Below are 19,587 nucleotides of genomic sequence, written 5' to 3' on the forward strand. Positions count from 1 at the left end.
CGAGACAAACCCCTCCTGTTTCTCTTAGTTTTGAAATATTTGTTTTTTGGTATGTTTATTTTTGGAGATGGGTTTGGGTTAACTCAAAGAGTTCCTTACTCCACCATCTCAGCTCCTGAAAAGAGAAGTCCTTCTGTCTTAGTAACTTAAGGTTTTTGAGGCTCAGTTCCTCATCTATAAAATGAGGAATATAAGAGTTAAATTAAAACTCTGGTCCCTATTTTTCTTAAAGTTTTATTAGTATCACCTGGATAGAAAAAGGCAGAGAAATAGAGAGAAAAAAAACTATTCTAACTAGCCATGTGGATGCTTTTAATATGGCCTTTTCAGTCATCATCCCCTTGGCTGGTTCCTGCTGGAAGAGTCCCTTGTCTCAATCTTTTTTTCCTCCCTCTACTCCCAAGTCCACTTCAATCACATCCACTTCAAACTCAGTCACATGACCTGCACTAGATGATGTAACTAGGAGCTTAGGGATGCAGATAAGACCCCATGTGTGATCCTGGGAGAGGGTTCCCTTCACCCAGGAGGTTGGGACTGTATTGTTTCTAAGCTCCTTCACAGCTTGAAATCTATGATCCTTTTGATTTAAGCTTATTAGAATATCATGGTAATGAGTAAATAAGCCAAGTTTCTTTCCTTTTGTTAAAGACCACTGATACATATGCTGCTATGTGTAACATATAAATCTTTATTAGGAAGTAAAGTGCTAGGAGTTGGAGAACAATTAAAATCTTTAATTGCTATAGAATTGTAAAGAAAAGGAAATGAAGGCAAGATTACATTCTTCAATGACTAAGGAAGAATAGAGATTTCAACTGTGAAGAAAAAAATGAATGACAGTTATATAAAACAATATTAAATGTTTATATTTAAAATAAAAATTATATAATAATATAATTATAAAAGACTACTACTGGCCATGATTTCTTTTTGGCACATAGTCAAAACACAAACATGGATATCCCATGAAATTTATTGCACTTCAAGATGAAGTTTGTTTCTAAGTACCATGTTATTCTACACACACACACACACACACACACACACACACACACACACACACACACCCTAGCAATACAAATACAATGATTTATTATTTAGTAAATAGGTTTTTGCGGTGATATAGTATATTCAGAAAAAAAGTAACATTTGAAGGAAAATATGTTCAAAAGTCAAGCTGACTAAGTATTTTGAAGGAATATGGCATGTTTTCTCTAGAAATCGATCCAAGGGACTATATTTGCTATATTTTCAAACATTAGATGACTAACATAGTAATTCATGTAAACAAATTTTCAACTCCAAGAGTCTGTAATAATCCCATCCTCCTCATTTCCTTCTTAATCTCTAAAATATTTTGCTCATTTCTTTTTGCTCAGTCTTTTCAGGCATGTCTGACTCCCTATGACCCCATTTGGGGTTTTCTTGGCTTGGATGGCTTGGCATTTTGTTCTCCAGCTCATTTTACAGATGAGAAAACCAAGACAAACATGGTAAAATGAATTGCCCAAAGTTACACAGCTAGTAAGTGTCTGAGGCCAGATTTGACCATGGGAAGTTGAGTCTTCCTAACTTCAGTTATGGCACTCTATACACTGTGACATTAACTTTCAGTTAATTATAGAACTTTTTTCACATCTCAGAATTCATTTTTTTTCTTTTGGTCAAGCAAATATATCATCCCTACTTGGAAACATAAGGCTCCGAGGTTTGGCAACTTATCAGTTAGTCTATAAATTCAAAATAAACAAATATTTCAGGGATGATTTGACTTTCAATACAAAAAATTTCTTTCCACAAAATTGGGTCATTCTGGTTATATGCTATTTTAATATTAACATCTTAAAGTAATTCTTATAAAATCTGAATCTTTTAGTACATAAATTTAGTAAGTAAGTACCAATTTCCTCATTTGGCTATTTGAGAAATATAAACATCTTTTTCTTTTTCTTTCTCTTACCTAAATGTACTATTTATTAATTTAGGGAATAAATAGCCAGAGTTCCACCTCTCTTCTATTATTTATCCACCTCTCTTATTTAATGATTTTGTGTTACAGAGGTCACACTAAGATCTTTGGTTGTCTTTATCTATCCCCATGAATCCATTCAAACCAATGTTCGTTTGATAGCTATATATATATATATATATGTATATATACATGTATGTATATATATACATATACACATATATATACATATGCATGTAATTAGTTGATTCTATACATAGGTTCAATAAGACAACATAGAAGTGAACAGTGATTTTAAACATTAAACATGCTAATCAATCAAAGAAATTCCAAGTAGGACCACTCATTCTTTGGCTTAAGAGTTCCTGTTTCTCCTATCCTTCATGTACGTTTCATAATGGACATCGTATTGGAACAGACAAATCCTTTTTTTTAATTAAAAGTAAAAAAATAACTAAGGTTGATGTGATATGAAGTATTTAGAAAATCTGAGCTGAAGTTAGCATTGCCATGTTTCCTCAACTATACTGCAAATATGACATAATATTAACTTTTTTTGGTTTGGAAAGATATTTTTTTCTTTAATGCATTATTGCTGATACTTCAGAAAATTACTTTTGTCATCCATTGATGTGATATATAGTAAGATTCGCAACAACCTAATACTGCTTTTAGTATTCTTCAAAAGGGATATGTTCATTTCTGTACTTAGAAGAGAGAAAAAGAAAAAAATCTTCCTTCATCTATGTGGAAAAAATTTTATGTACAATAAATTAAAGTGCAGTGGGGAAAAAATTGGTCAAAGGGACCACCGTACATCAGACCTTTGGTCATGAGATATAAATAGGATATTTACTACTGCAACACAGAATCTGCTGTCTTCCAATCAGAAAGGCATAGACTATCCATGGATACTAGCACCTCCATTTCCCCCTCCATTTTCGATGCCTTCTGTAGACTGAGAGGATGAAGGACGGGAGCCCCTAGGACGAGGCTGGCCACTTAGTCCCACAGGAGTGCCTAAGCGCTGACTTATTTGGGAAGCTCCATCATCAGATTCCCAGCGTTCTAATTCTTCCCGCACCAGTCGCTCCATCTGTTCCCTGTGGATTTCATTATCACGACCAAGTCTTTCATCCTAAGGAGAAAGGAAGACCAAGATGATGATAACATGTGATGCAGAGCTTAGAAGTGATAAGGATGAATGTCTTTTTGAAGCACTGAAAAATATGAATGGGGTTGGGGGATCTGATTTTGATTAGGTAAGAATGGGACTCACAATATGTCTGGAAAATGAGGATCTTGGATTCCATAATGTAAAGTTAAAAATTAATATCCACTACTTCAAGTGTTACATATTATAAAGTTTATTATCTAACAAAATAGAACCATGTGACTAAGTTTTTCTACCTGCTCAAAAAGACCACGTCTACAGGAAGAGCACCACAGGAAGAGAAGTAGACAAAGAATTCCACCCAATTTATCTCCTGTCTAGATCAGCATATAATGACAGGAAGTGAGTGGACTCCTGGGTAATGTAGTTCAAAGGTACAAGATTTCTAATTACACAGTAGTCTCTAAGGTCCTTTACAGCTCTAAACCTGTGATCTTGTGATCTTATGTTTATAATTTACATTCAGAAATAGGAATTTAGAGGGCAGCTGGGTAGCTCAGTGGATTGAGAGCCAGGCCTAGAGATGGGAGGTCCCAGGTTCAAATCTGATCTCAGACACTTCCTAGCTGTGTGATCCTGGGCAAGTCACTTAACTCCCATTGCCCAGCCCTTACCACTCTTCTGTCTTGGAACCAATATTGATTCCAAGATAGAAGGTAAGGGTTTAAATAAAAACATACAAAAAAAAAAAGAAATTGGAATATATATATATATATAATTAATTACAAAAAATGCTTACCATCCATCTTAGACAGAATATTGTGTATTGGCTCTAAGGCAGAAAAGCAGCAAGGGCTAGGCAATGAGGGCTGAGTCCAGGGTCCCACAGCTAGGAAGTGTCTGAGGCCAGATTTGAACCCAGGACCTTCTATCTCTAAGCCTGGCTCTCAATAATTTATTTTTTAATTATGTTAAAAAGATACTATGAAAGAAAAAAGTAAGATAAAGATCATATAAATTCTGATTTCTTATAAGCAAAAAGGTATTTTGAAATTTTGTTCATTAGAGATATTAGCCAAATCATACCGCAATATTTTATAGCATTTTTGTGTGAAATCTGTTCCTATACCTCTATTTATATAGAAAAATAGTTATTGTTCCTGTTTAAAAAAGGGAGATTTTCATGGTTAATTTTCAAGCCAAACTCCTCACCAGTGAGATGCATTGAGTCAGCTAGTATGTTTCCTTCATGTGACAGATACATGATAATGACTAGCACTAGCCACAGAACTAAGTGAAATGATCCATTAGGATGAAAGCGTAGACTTTATACTGTGTCAAATATGATTTCCTCCTTCTTATCCTGAGCCTATTGGCTTTGTTTTCACATTCACTTGGTGCTCCTAGAATTAGTAGCTGGCCTCCATCATACCACTGTATGAGGTGCTGCTTCCATTAATATTACTGACATTGCTTTGGAAGAAATGTGGGTAGTGTCTCTACACTTTTATATTCTCCTCAGGTCATAATCCCAGAACTTCTTACCTCTGTCACTCCATCTAGGAGCCTTCCCAATACTTCCCGCCTTTTCAGCTTGGCTCTCTCCATGATTTCCAGTTTCACAATGACAGCATCAATTTTGGAGACAATGCTGCCGATGGAGTGTTCCATCCTGTCCACTCGTCTAACCAGTCTGTGGGAAACCAATGATTATGAGAAAGCATAGCTACTAGCTTCTGACTTTTTTTTTAGCCTAGTCAATTTGCATTGGTGGGAAAGGAAAGGGCAAGCAAATTTAAATGAAAGTGTAATAAAGATGAAAAAAAAAAGCTTTATCAGATCATTCAAATGGTTTCTTCAATGGGGTTGGGAGACATTGTTTACCACCAGAGACCAGATGAATAAATGGTTTTGGTTTGTCCCATTAAGATTCTCATCAACAGGGGCAGCTGGGTGGCTCAGTGGATTAAGAGCCAGGCCCAGAGATGGGAGATTCTGGATTGAAATCTGGTCTCAGACACTTACCAGCTGTGTGACCCTGGGCAAGTCCCTTAACTTCCATTGCCTAGTCCTTACCACTCTTCTGCCTTGGAACCAATACTTAGGATTGATTCTAAGATAGAAGGTAGGGGTTTAAAAAAATATTCTCATTAACAAAAACCAAGCTAAATAAAATATTCTTACACTTGAAATTCTTCATAAGAAACTCCACTAGAGCTGCTGCCCCTCCTTCGAGAGCTATGCCCACTGTCCTCATCATCATCCTCTTCAGAATCATCTAGGTTCCGGGGGAAACTTCGAATGCTCATGGGTCGAGGCAAAGAGCTGTGATCCAGGTCCAGATCCTCCTGCAGAATGGACAGAATCCTGGCTTGAATGAGGAGGAAGGCTGTCAAAAGCTGTGGTGAGATGCCTTGTTCTTGGGAGTTAAGCTAACACCCACCCACAAGCACTAGTGCCTACCATGAGCTAGGCACAATACTGAGCATGGGACAAAGAAAGGCCAAAACAGTCCCTGCTGTCAAAGGGTTCATAATTTAAATGGGGGAGATAACATGCAAACAACCATGTTCAGACAAGTTATTGACAGGAAAAAATGGAGTTTATCAACATAGAAAAGCTTTTTGTAGAAGATGGAAATTTAGCTGGGATCTGAAGAAATCCAGGAGATGGAGAAGAGGCATGGCATGGGGGATGATAGCTAGTGAAAATGCCTCTGTTTGGAGCACCAAGATGGATCAGTGGACTGAGAGCCAGCCCTGGAGATAGGGGTCCCTGGTTTCAAATCTGGTCCCAGATACTTCTTAGCTGTGTGATCCTGGGTAAGTCACTTAACATCCATTGCCTAACCTTTACCACTCTTCTGCCTTGGAACCAATACACAGTATTGATTCTAAGATGGAAAACAAAGGAAAGAAAGAAAAAAGAGAAAGAGAGAAAAAAGAGAGATTAAGAAAGAGAAAAAGAAAGGAAGAAAAGAAGAAAGGAAGGAAGAGAGAAAGAATGAAAGAGAGAAAGAAAGAATGAAAGAGGAAGAGAGAGAAATAAATAAAGTGAAAAAAGATTAGGAAAGAGAAAGAAAGATAAAGAGAGAAAGAAAAGAAGAGGAAGAGAGAAAGAATGAAAGATAAAAAAGAAAGATAGGAAGGAAGAAAGAATGAGAGAGAGAAAGAAAGAAGGAAGGAAGGAAGGAAGGAAGGTAAATAAATAAGATAATTGTGGAGTAGCTAGGTGGCTCAGTGGATAGAAAGCCAGTCCCAGTGATGGGAAGTCCTGGTTCAAATCTGGCCTCAGCCACTCTCTAAAAGTGACCCTGGGCAAATTACTTAACCCCCTTTGCCCATCCCTTACTACCCTTTTGCCTTGGAACTGATACCTAGTATTGATTCTAAGACAGAAGGTCAGGGTATTAAAAAAAAAAAAAAGATATTTTACTGGTAACTCCTGGGATTAGAAGCCATATAACTTGAGTATTCAGAAAAAAGTTGGAGCCACTGATTGTAGACATTTCTTTTCTCTAGGAACTTAGTCACAAAAAGGGAGGAGAGACATAGGAGATGGAGAGAAGGTTAACAGATATTTATGACAATTTCCATCTGCTTCAGTTGCTCGTTGATAGAAACTTTTCTCTTAAATGGAAAAGTAAGCTTCCAAATCAACCACCTCCCTAGCCTCAACTCATATGTACTAAAAGAACATATTCCATTGAAAAGCATTTCTTAAACACTTTTGATATGCCAGGCACATATGACAGAGTGGAGATCTAGGCTGCATGTCAGGAGGGCTTGTCCTGCTTCTCAACACATACTGGCTGTGTGTGACCCCAGCCAGGCAAGTCATGTAGAGTCCTACATTATAGAGTAAGCTGAGCTCTGCCTTTGGAGAGGGAGTTTCTGGATGAAGAGTTCCCTACATTGCTGAAACCACCAGTCTGTTTCTGTTCTGGAATCATCCTCTTTCCCTTTCCCCAAATTCCCAGTGTGTCTGTTTTTAGTATATGAAGGCAAAAACCAGCCTCTCCTTTCAAGAGAGAAAACAAAATTCTGTGAGTTGATCAGCAAAAGATAGGCTCAATTACTAATACAATTATCAACCTCTGATAATGGTTAAGGAGGAAGTTGTGCGTGAGTGAATTTATCACTTGTTGGCAAATCTTCTGGCTTGAGCATGACCAAACTTAGATAAGCAGTTCCTCAGATAAGGGGACAGTGAGCCCATCCCTGGACCTAGACTTGGAGGTTTTGGATCTGCCACAGCTCCAGCAATGCTGGCAGAGCCTGTTAGCACCTAGAGGCACTTCATGATACCACTAAACCAGTGGCACCATTGTCATGCTCTAGAGTCACTTCAATACCATGATGAACTTTACTGAAAGCTTAAATAACATATATTAACATAAATTGTGATTTTAACAATAGAATTAGGAAGGTTAATCTATATGGACACAAACACACATTCTATAGTCAAGTGAAAAGACTGTAGATTGCTGCAAAACTGCCCCCAGATGGCAAAAAAAAAATGGAAAATGAGGGAGTGTTCCTCGATTAGGGAATGGCTGAACAAACTGTGGTTGGTAGCTGATGGTGCTGGAATACTATTGTGCTATAAAGAATGATGAATTGCTGGATTTCTATAAGAACTGGAAAGACCTCCATGAACTGATGCAGAGTGAAATAAGCAGAACCAGGTGAACATTGAGACAGACTCAAAAGGCAATACAGTAACTGAAACATTGTGGGATGATCAAATGTAACTGACTGTGCTACTAAGAGCAATGCAATGATCCAAGGCAATCCTGAGAGACTTACGGGAAAGAACACTCTCCACATTGAGAGAAAGAACTGTGGGAGTAGAAATGCAGAAGAAAACATGATTTATCACTTGTTTATATGGTTATAGGATTTGGGGTTTTGGTTTTAAAAGATTATTCTGTTACAAAAATGAATAATATGGAAATAGGATATACAAGTATATATATATATATACTTGTATATCCTATTTCCATATTATTCATTTTATATATATATATTCATATATATATATATATATAAACCCAGCGAAACTGTTTGTCATCTCTGGGAGGGGGAAGGAAGAGGGGAAGGAGACAACAAGAATCATGTAAGTATGGAAAAAAAATTTCTAATTAAAAAAAAACTGCTATCAAGAAGTTATCCACACTGCTCCAAACTATACATACTCTCTCTTTTTCTAAATCATCTCTCATCTGCTGGTGTTCATGCTCAGTCAATTCCTGGTCACCATCCTGATCGTATTTTGTGAATATTGCCTCGATCTCTGCATCTGTGTGACCCTTCCTGAAAACAGAGAGAATACAGGTTAATTTATTGAGATCAGGATCTGGCACACATAAAAAAGCACAAGGAAAAAATATGAATTCCTGAAAGGAAGGCAGACATTTCCTAGCAGTCACTGTAGGAAGACACTTAACTCTGTCTTAGCACATGCACTTTAGATATCACCAGGAACACAGTATCACAGAACAAAAATTTAATATTGGCAATTATTGGGCCTTAGAGAAAGCAGGATTATTACCCTTTTAGATCTTGGCGAAGTTCATCGAAGTTTAACTTGCCTCCACTTTGCTGCAGACTCTCTGAGATGTCATCCACAGTGTTTTTTTTAAGTTTCAGTTTGATCATGGCTTTTTGACAGCCCTAAAAAAAGTGAGACATAGTTCATTTTACTCTAATTTGTCATTCTATTCACTTTCACTCCCATAATTCTAAAATATAGGAAGGGACCTTACAGGTGGACAAAGCATGTAATGGAATTTGATTGCACTTTAACAGGGAGTGAAAAGGTCTGATTTAGACCAGCATGGGAGGACTTGTATGAATTGATGTGTACTGAAACAAGCCAAATAAGAGCAACAAATAAACAATGTTGTAAAGAAATAAAACTTTGAAAGATTTAAGAATTTTGATCTTCAATGACAATGTAAAACCCAGTGGAATTCTGCTTTGGCTATGGGAGGGGGAGTAGGAGGAGGGGAGGGAAAGAACATGAATCATGTAACCATGGAAAAATTTTCTTAATCAATAAAATTAAATAAAAAAAAGAATCTTGATCTTTCAGAAGTCTGAGGAAGACGCTAGCTCCTCATAGAGAAGTGATGGACTCAAAAGACAAATTAGACATTTTCAGATATGGACCAATATGAGAAGATGTTTTATTTGAGTGCAAATTGTTGTGAGGGTTTTGTTTTTCTTTTTCTTCAATGGCAGGTGTTGGGGAAGATGTAAAAATGAAGAAATAAATAAAGGAAAGACATTTCTAAAAAACTGCAGGGAAGAGAATAAAAGGAAGGTAAGAAGGAAACAAAGAAGCCATCTTTGAAATTTACATGTTGAATTATTATATATTTAGAAAGCAAAAGTTAGCTACATGCAATATTTATAATTTAATATAAAATATTATTTTGTTCTACATTGTAAATACAAATTACAATTTTATTTGTTATTTGTTAAGTTCAGAATAAGAAACCAAAAAAAAAAAAAAAGAAATGATGACTATGAGGAATTCAGAGAAATATGTGAAGAGTTGTATCAACTGATTCAGGGTAAAATAAACATAAAAGAGAGAACAAAATATATAATTATTATAACAATTCAAGTAAGACGTTCACTCAAAAGAACCTGAACCTCTAAAAGTAATGATTAATTTTAGAACGTGAGACCAAGTCTTCTCTTTTAATTTGGCAGATGAATAGGGATTGTGGATGGGAAATGTGGTATCTCCTATCAGATGCCATCACTGTTATTAGGTTCTCCTGAAATGTTTTTCTTTGTTACAAGAACATATGTGTGTGTGAGTGCATATGTGTGTGTATAAGTAATTGTAGTGTAAAAAACAAAAAGGTATTTATAAAACTTTAAATTTTTTTCCAATTGGCACTTCCAGAGGCAGTTTGCTTAGTCTTTACCACAAGGTAATATTTAAACTGCAGAAAATGGCTAAATACTTTTTATTTCAAAGACTCTTGCTTGGTTAAATAGTAAAAATGGTACCTTACTGGGAGGACTAAGAAGAATGAATGATTTTGGAACCTCTAACTGGAAACCTACCCCTTTTTTATTTTTTTATTTTTATAGGTCTTTTGATGTAGAAATCTGACCAAATATTTCTGCACTTCTTTGAATAAATCATTACCTTTCTGATGAGATCTGATAGTTCCATTTCAGTCTTCTGCTGAGCCATATCAGATTTAACTTCAGAGTATGTGTCATTGATGATGGCCAAAAACATATTCTGTTTTAATAAAAAAAAAATAGGAAGATGCATCTTAAAGACCATTTTCAAGTAATAATCAGAAAATCCACATAGGTCTTTTTATCCCTCTTTGCTGTAATCTTGAAAATATCTGAGAATAGTTTCTGATAGTTTAGTATCAAATGTTGAAAAGTATTTTCAATTAGTCATCCAATCAATAAGCAATGTGAAGTACCTACTAAGTGCTAGGTGCTGGGGAACAGAAATACCTAAAATGATACAATTCCTACTTTTAAGAAGTTTACCTTTTACTGGGAGAAAGATATTTTCATATGCATGCAGGATAATAAAATCTTGATGATCTGATTCATAGACACTTAAGTCCACATAAAAATATAGATGAACTATGGGAGCAAATATGGGATACAATAAATGATTCTCAGATATGTTTATCTAGCTCTAAGCTCTCTCCTGCTTTCCAGTCTTGCATTTCTAAATGTGTACTGGACATACTGAACCATATGACCCCCAGATATCTTAAACTCAACATGGACAAAACTGAACTTCTTTATCTTCCCCCTCAAAAAAAAAACCCTCATTCTAATTTCGTATTATGGTCAGGGACATTACTCAGTAACTCTCCTGTAAGAGGGGCAAATGAAATCAAGGACTTCTGGATTCCAAGACCAATTCTCCACAGCATGTCTCTCTTTTAGATAAAGCTTAATAACAAGAATTTCTGAACAAATATTTTAAAGTGTATATACAGAATTTCGTGTTTCTTCAGATTATTGTTACAGTGCTTTCAACTTACAAAATACCTTTACATTTTATTATTAAATTGCCAAAGGTAATCTCAAATATATCTTACCTGTTACTTAAAGCTGTTCTCTTAGTAATGAATAGGGATGCTAGAACACTTTAACATCTAGACTATGCAGGGTATATTAAAACTATTAAAGCTGAATTTGATTGAAACAATATTAGCTTTTGTTAACAGTCAGGATTTTCAATGTTCCTTTCATGTTGGAAGTATGTATGCTTTTTTTTTTAAACACTGACTTTTTTCACTGATTTAATTATAAATAAATTAGGAAAAAAGTCATATTTTTCAGATTAATAATAGTAATGATAGCTCACATTATATCATATTTAAATATTTAATAGTTTCTTCACAATGACTTTAAGTGATATTATTAATATATTTACGTATAAGGAAACAGGCTAAAAGACATATGGTAATTTGCTTGTGAGTCATTCAGCTCGAACCTGGCAGGAGTTCAGAGTCAGGAAGACCTGGGCTCATATCCCACTTCTGACTCAAACTGGCTATGTGTCCCTGGGCAAGATGTGTAACTTCTTAGCATTCTAGGGAGTTCAGACTAAGAAGTTGTGGAGATGGCTTTATGAGTTTTTCCATTAATTTTAGCAACTTGTTGGCTTGTCTTTCATGATCTATCTTGACTACAAGCACATCTTTGTTAGATAAGTGAAAGACGAGGGCAGAACTCTGACTAAAACTTTGGCTTTTCCTTTGCAAGCTGCAAGGCTGAGAAAGAGTTGTCTTCTTTACTTATGCAATGGAAGGAATATGTTGATTTCCAAATAACTGGGCTTCTTGGCAGGCTGTTCTCCTTAGCAGGTTATCTAAACATTTTCTATAACATTGTTCAGATCTAATAACTCTAAGCCCACACTGCCAGAAAAGCCAGGGTGTTATTAGACTACTGTGAGGGCTTACAGACTTATAGCTACAATTCTACATTTATTCAAAAAACAGTTTCTGTGGGATAGTCACAATTGTTTGGTGGTATATGTCTCAATTTCTGACTATTCAATGAATGTCACCCAAGGATCAAGTCATTAAAGTTTATCAGATCTATCTTCTTTCTAGTCCAATCACAGAAAATATTGTAAGACAACTATTTGTATATTTGCCCTAAAACTAAAAGGAAGATCTTTTGAACTAATTTCATTCTCAAATGTTTAAGAAATTAATCTCTTTTTCTAGTGAATATATCACTAAGTTCAGGAAAAGAAGGAGAAAAAAAGCCAGCAGCTCTCTTCATAGTGGTTCTGTGTGATTTTATTTGCTTACCTGAATAAGTACCATGTTTGGGGATTTAAAAAACATTTATTTTTATTTATTTAAAATATTCTCTGTAGGATATTTTAGAATTGTTAAGTGGTATATGTCTCTGACCTCTAAAATAGACAGGGGAAGGAATTTGAATGGAACCAATTTGAAGTAGTGGAGGAATTTCCAATTTTGGGAATTCCCTGCCCCAAAGGTACAGTCCTTCTTTCTATCATATAGTTCAAGAAACTGAGTTATAAGGGGTTAACTGGCCCCAGTCATACCAAAAAAGTAAATAGCAAATCTGGGACTGTTGCTTCTTAGACTAATGCTATAGTCTAGGTGGGGTTAGCATCTTCTGGACTTTTGGATTTCTCCCATCTGAGCCTTGTTCTTGCCCTTAAAAACCCCTGCTAAAGTAACAGCTGTTAATTAAATCTTCAAGTTAATTAAGGCTCCCAGTAGGGACCTTTATGGTTATTTTCACAGGGTAATATCAAAGATGGAAAAGAGTTAGAGTAAGAGAACAAAGAGAGCCTGAGGGCACTGCATAGAAGGAAGTACTCACCCTATTTCCCTCCTCCCAACTTTTAGTCCATTTCCATGACTGTTAGAAACCTAAGATTGAGAGAGATTCGAGGTTGCCTTCACTTGGGCTTCTGACCACTGTCTTGGCCAGATAAAGAAAGTGGGGCATAACTAGTGAATGGCCATCCCTTTTCCTCATCTCATTTCTATGACAACATAAGAAAATCAATACCTAGTATATACTTTCTGAAAGAAGGACCTGCATTAGCCTATGCTCTCCCCTTATGGCAACTTTTTCTTAAGAACAGGGAGATATTTTTCTTCTTTTTTTTAATCAGATACTGTAAAGATAAAAAATTTAAGATTTTTTAATCTTAAAGATTTAAATCTTAAGACTTAAGGACTAAAGACTAAAGACTAAAGACTTAAATCTTAAGATTTAAGATTCCAAATTATGGGTTCATTTAATTCTCTTATCATCAGTCTAACAAAAATATAGAGTTGGGTTAAAAAAATTGCTCAGCAATTTTAACAGACTTATTTGTTTCTCCCACATCTTTGCCTCCTCACTGACTGTCCTCCATGTCTATACTGATCTCCATCCTCTTCTTGACATCTGTCATTTCTTACAAGAGTCCATTCAGGACTTCCGGTTAAGATGGTGGCTTAGAGAAAGCTGAAGTTCAGATCTCCGGAAAACCCTTCCCGACCGATCTCAAACTAGAAGCTCCTAAGGCGCCGAAATTCAAAACGATCAACAGCACAGACCCTGGGAACCCTCCTCCTGGACCTGGACCCGGTTCAAAAGGTACGGCTCCCCTTAAAAGCCAGAACCCGAGATCACTCGGACCTCAGGGGTAGGAGCGCAGAGTCCAAGGCTCCCGGAAGCGGCAGCCGCGCCGGGCTCAGAGAGCAGGGTCTGAGGAACAACAACCCTCAGGGTCTTCTACCCAAGTCCCAGTCCGGGTGAAAGTTACTGCCTGGGGCTTCCGCTGCAGAGAGCCCGTTGGTCCGGGGGAAAGTTACTGCCTGGGGCCTCCGCTGCAGAGAGCTGGTCAAAACAACAGCAACCCTCAGGGCGGGCAAGACAGCCTCACGGGCTGGATCCTGCTATCCAAGTCTCAGTGAAAGTCTGTGCTCTCGGAGCTTGGGGAAGCGGCAGCCCATCCCCCCGCAGGCCGACGAAACAGCCTCACGGCCAGCGATTCTGAAGGCAACTTCCGGAAATCGAGCCAGGGGGAGAGTGTGGCCTCGTGGTCCGACCCTTCCATTCCAGTTCCAGTGAGGCATATTCAGTTTAACCCAGGGAAAGCTCATAGAACTATCTGCCCAGGACTAAAGCCCCTGAACACCAGAAAGAGACAAGAAAAACTAATCCTCCACATTCAGAAATGGCAAACTCCACAGAAGCACAGAAGCCCCAAAATACCAAGAAAAATAAGAAAAAAGGGGCGACTTTGGACACATTCTATGGAGCCAAAATACAAAATACAGAGCAGACAGAAGATAATATAAAAGAAAATGCTCCAAAACCTTCCAAAGGAAATGGAAACTCTCCACAAACCTATGAAGAATTTGAATCAGAAATGACCAAAAAGATGGAAGCCTTCTGGGAGGAAAAGTTGGAAATAATGCAAAAGAAATTCACGCATCTACAAAACCAGTTTGACCAAACTGTAAAAGAAAACCAGGCTTTAAAGGCCAGAATCAGGCAGCTGGAAGACAATGATCGTGTAAAAGAGCAAGAATCAATAAAGCAAAGCCAAAATACCAAGAAATTAGAAGAGAACATAAAATATCTCACCGACAAGGTGATAGATCTGGAAAATAGGGGGAGAAGGGATAATTTAAGAATAATTGGACTCCCAGATAAGCCAGAAATAAACACCAAACTGGACATGGTGATACAAGATATAATCAAAGAAAATTGCCCAGAGATTCTAGAACAAGGGGGCAATACATCCACTGACAGAGCTCACAGAACACCTTCTACACTAAACCCCCAAAAGACAACTCCCAGGAATGTAATTGCCAAATTCCAAAGCTATCAAACAAAAGAAAAAATCCTACAGGAAGCCAGAAAAAGACAATTTAGATATAAAGGAATGCCAATCAGGGTCACCCAAGACCTTGCAAGTTCTACTCTGAATGATCGTAAGGCATGGAACATGATCTTCAGAAAGGCCAGAGAGCTGGGTCTCCAACCAAGAATCAGCTACCCAGCAAAACTGACTATATACTTCCAAGGGAAAGTATGGGCATTCAACAAAATAGAAGACTTCCAACTTTTTGCAAAGAAAAGACCAGAGCTCTGTGGAAAGTTTGATACCGAAAATCAAAGAGCAAGGAATACCTGAAAAGGTAAATATTAAGGAAAGGGGAAAAATGTTATCTTCTTTTACTCAAACTCTCTTCTATAAGGACTACATTTATATCAACCTATGTATACTAATATGTGGGGAAAATGTAATGTATAAATAGGGGGTAAAGAAAGACCAAATAGAATAATGGTTCTCACACAAAGATTCATAGGGGAAGGGGAGGGGAAGAAAACTCCTATAAGAAGGAGAGGAAGAGAGGGGGGGGGTTTACTTAAACCTCAATCTCAGGGAAATCAACTCTGAGAGGGAAAAACATCCAGATCCATTGGGATCTTGAATTCTATCTTACCCAACAAGGGTAAGGAGAAGGGAAAACCAAGGGGGGGAGGGGGAGAGGGAGAACAAAAAGGGAGGGAAAGAGAGGGGGGAAGGGGAGGGAACAAAAAGGGAGGGACTAAAAAGGGAAACATCAAGGGAGGGGACAAGGGGGACTGATTCAAAGTAAATCACTGGACTAAAAGGTAGAGCCGAAGAAGAAAAGGTTAGAATTAGGGAAGGCAATCAAAATGCCAGGGAGTCCACAAATGACAATCATAACTTTGAACGTGAATGGGATGAACTCACCCATAAAGCGTAGACGAATAGCAGAATGGATTAGAATCCAAAACCCTACCATATGTTGTCTTCAAGAAACACACATGAGGCGGGTTGACACCCACAAGGTCAGAATTAAAGGATGGAGTAAGACCTTCTGGGCCTCAACTGATAGAAAGAAGGCAGGAGTGGTAATCATGATATCTGATAAAGCCAATGCAAAAATAGACCTGATCAAAAGGGATAGGGAAGGTAATTATATTTTGTTAAAAGGGACTCTAGACAATGAGGAAATATCATTAATCAACATGTATGCACCAAATAATATAGCACCCAAATTTCTAATGGAGAAACTAGGAGAATTGAAGGAAGAAATAGACAATAAAACCATACTAGTGGGAGACTTAAACCAACCATTATCAAATTTAGATAAATCAAATCAAAAAATAAATAAGAAAGAGGTAAAAGAAGTGAATGAAATTTTAGAAAAATTAGAATTAATAGACATATGGAGAAAAATAAATAGGGATAAAAAGGAATACACCTTCTTCTCAGCACCACATGGCACATTCACAAAAATTGACCATACATTAGGTCACAGAAACATAGCACACAAATGCAAAAAAGCAGAAATAATGAATGCAGCCTTCTCAGATCACAAGGCAATAAAAATAATGATTAGTAATGGTACATGGAAAACCAAATCTAAAACCAATTGGAAATTAAACAATATGATACTCCAAAACCGTTTAGCTAAAGAAGAAATCATAGAAACAATCAATAATTTCATCAAGGAAAATGACAATGGCGAAACATCCTTTCAAACCTTTTGGGATGCAGCCAAAGCGGTAATCAGAGGCAAATTCATATCCCTGAAAGCTCATATTAACAAACAAGGGAGAGCAGAGATCAATCAATTGGAAATGCAATTGAAAAAACTCGAAAGCGATCAAATTAAAAACCCCCAGCAGAAAACCAAATTAGAAATCCTAAAAATTAAGGGAGAAATTAATAAAATCGAAAGTGATAGAACTATTGATTTAATAAATAAGACAAGAAGCTGGTACTTTGAAAAAACAAACAAAATAGACAAAGTACTGGTCAATCTAATTAAAAAAAGGAAGGAAGAAAAGCAAATTCACAGCATTAAAGATGAAAAGGGGGACAGCACCTCCAATGAGGAGGAAATTAAGGCAATCATTAGAAATTACTTTGCCCAATTATATGGCAATAAATACACCAATTTAGGAGAAATGGATGAATATATACAAAAATACAAACTGCCTAGACTAACAGAAGAGGAAATAGAATTCTTAAATAATCCCATATCAGAAATTGAAATCCATCAAGCCATCAAAGAACTTCCTAAGAAAAAATCCCCAGGGCCTGATGGATTCACCTGTGAATTCTATCAAACATTCAGAGAACAGTTGACCCCAATACTATACAAACTATTTGACATAATAAGCAAAGAGGGAGTTCTACCAAACTCCTTTTACGACACAAACATGGTACTGATTCCAAAACCAGGCAGGTCAAAAACAGAGAAAGAAAACTATAGACCAATCTCCCTAATGAATATAGATGCAAAAATTTTAAATAGGATACTAGCAAAAAGACTCCAGCAAGTGATCAGAAAGATCATTCACCATGATCAAGTAGGATTCATACCAGGGATGCAGGGCTGGTTCAACATTAGGAAAACCATCCACATAATTGACCACATCAACAAGCAAACTAGCAAGAACCACATGATTATCTCAATAGATGCAGAAAAAGCCTTTGATAAAATACAACACCCATTCCTATTAAAAACACTAGAAAGCATAGGAATAGAAGGGTCATTCCTAAAAATAATAAACAGTATATATCTAAAACCAACAGCTAATATCATCTGCAATGGGGATAAACTAGATGCATTCCCAATAAGATCAGGAGTGAAACAAGGATGCCCATTATCACCTCTACTATTTGACATTGTACTAGAAACACTAGCAGTAGCAATTAGAGAAGATAAAGAAATTGAAGGTATCAGAATAGGCAAGGAGGAGACCAAGTTATCACTCTTTGCGGATGACATGATGGTCTACTTAAAGAATCCTAGAGATTCAACCAAAAAGCTAATTGAAATAATCAACAACTTTAGCAAAGTTGCAGGATACAAAATAAACCCACATAAATCATCAGCTTTTCTATATATCTCCAACACAGCTCAGCAGCAAGAACTAGAAAGAGAAATCCCATTCAAAATCACCTTAGACAAAATAAAATACCTAGGAATCTATCTCCCAAGACAAACACAGGAACTATATGAACACAACTACAAAACACTCGCCACACAACTAAAACTAGACTTGAACAATTGGAAAAACATTAACTGCTCATGGATAGGACGAGCCAATATAATAAAAATGACCATCCTACCCAAACTTATTTATCTATTTAGTGCCATACCCATTGAACTACCAAAATACTTCTTCACTGATTTAGAAAAAACCATAACAAAGTTCATTTGGAAGAACAAAAGATCAAGGATATCCAGGGAATTAATGAAAAAAAACACATATGATGGGGGCCTTGCAGTCCCTGACCTAAAACTATATTACAAAGCAGCAGTCATCAAAACAATTTGGTACTGGCTAAGAAACAGAAAGGAAGATCAGTGGAATAGACTGGGGGAAAACGACCTCAGCAAGACAGTATACGATAAACCCAAAGATCCCAGCTTTTGGGACAAAAATCCACTATTCGATAAAAACTGCTGGGAAAATTGGAAGACAGTGTGGGAGAGACTAGGAATAGATCAACACCTCACACCCTACACCAAGATAAATTCAAAATGGGTGAGTGACTTAAACATAAAGAAGGAAACCATAAGTAAATTGGGTAAACACAGAATAGTATACATGTCAGACCTTTGGGAGGGGAAAGGCTTTAAAACCAAGCAAGATATAGAAAGAATCACAAAATGTAAAATAAATAATTTTGACTACATCAAACTAAAAAGCTTTTGTACAAACAAAACCAATATAACTAAAATCAGAAGGGAAACAACAAATTGGGAAAAAATCTTCATAGAAACCTCTGACAAAGGTTTAATTACTCATATTTATAATGAGCTAAATCAATTGTACAAAAAATCAAGCCATTCTCCAATTGATAAATGGGCAAGGGAAATGGATAGGCAGTTCTCAGATAAAGAAATCAAAACTATTAACAAGCACATGAAGAAGTGTTCTACATCTCTTATAATCAGAGAGATGCAAATCAAAACAACTCTGAGGTATCACCTCACACCTAGCAGATTGGCTAACATAACAGCAAAGGAAAGTAATGAATGCTGGAGGGGATGTGGCAAAGTAGGGACATTAATTCATTGCTGGTGGAGTTGTGAACTGATCCAACCATTTTGGAGGGCAATTTGGAACTATGCCCAAAGGGCGACAAAAGAATATCTACCCTTTGACCCAGCCATAGCACTGCTGGGTCTGTACCCCAAAGAAATAATGGACACAAAGACTTGTACAAAAATATTCATAGCTGCGCTCTTTGTGGTGGCCCAAAACTGGAAAACGAGGGGATGCCCATCAATTGGGGAATGGCTGAACAAACTGTGGTATATGTTGGTGATGGAATACTATTGTGCTCAAAGGAATAATAAAGTGGAGAAGTTCCATGGAGACTGGAACAACCTCCAGGAAGTGATGCAGAGCGAGAGGAGCAGAACCAGGAGAACATTGTACACAGAGAC

At 36.9% G+C, this 19,587-nt stretch overlaps 1 protein-coding gene across 1 annotated transcript in view; it reads right to left on the reverse strand.

The window, feature by feature from the left end:
* Positions 1 to 671: 671 nt before the first annotated feature.
* Positions 672 to 19,587, reverse strand: part of PKD2 (polycystin 2, transient receptor potential cation channel) — a 74,165-nt gene continuing 55,249 nt past the window's right edge. Inside the window, exons 10-15 of the mRNA XM_001370411.5 lie at positions 10,257 to 10,355; positions 8,640 to 8,761; positions 8,284 to 8,401; positions 5,271 to 5,434; positions 4,632 to 4,779; positions 672 to 3,110 (exon numbers count right to left, since the gene is read on the reverse strand). Coding sequence (XP_001370448.2) covers positions 2,874 to 3,110; positions 4,632 to 4,779; positions 5,271 to 5,434; positions 8,284 to 8,401; positions 8,640 to 8,761; positions 10,257 to 10,355 — 888 coding nt within the window. The 3' untranslated portion in view covers positions 672 to 2,873. The remainder of the gene's footprint in view (positions 3,111 to 4,631; positions 4,780 to 5,270; positions 5,435 to 8,283; positions 8,402 to 8,639; positions 8,762 to 10,256; positions 10,356 to 19,587) is intronic.

This window comes from Monodelphis domestica, chromosome 6 (assembly GCF_027887165.1).
Source record: "Monodelphis domestica isolate mMonDom1 chromosome 6, mMonDom1.pri, whole genome shotgun sequence".
NCBI lineage: Eukaryota > Metazoa > Chordata > Mammalia > Didelphimorphia > Didelphidae > Monodelphis > Monodelphis domestica.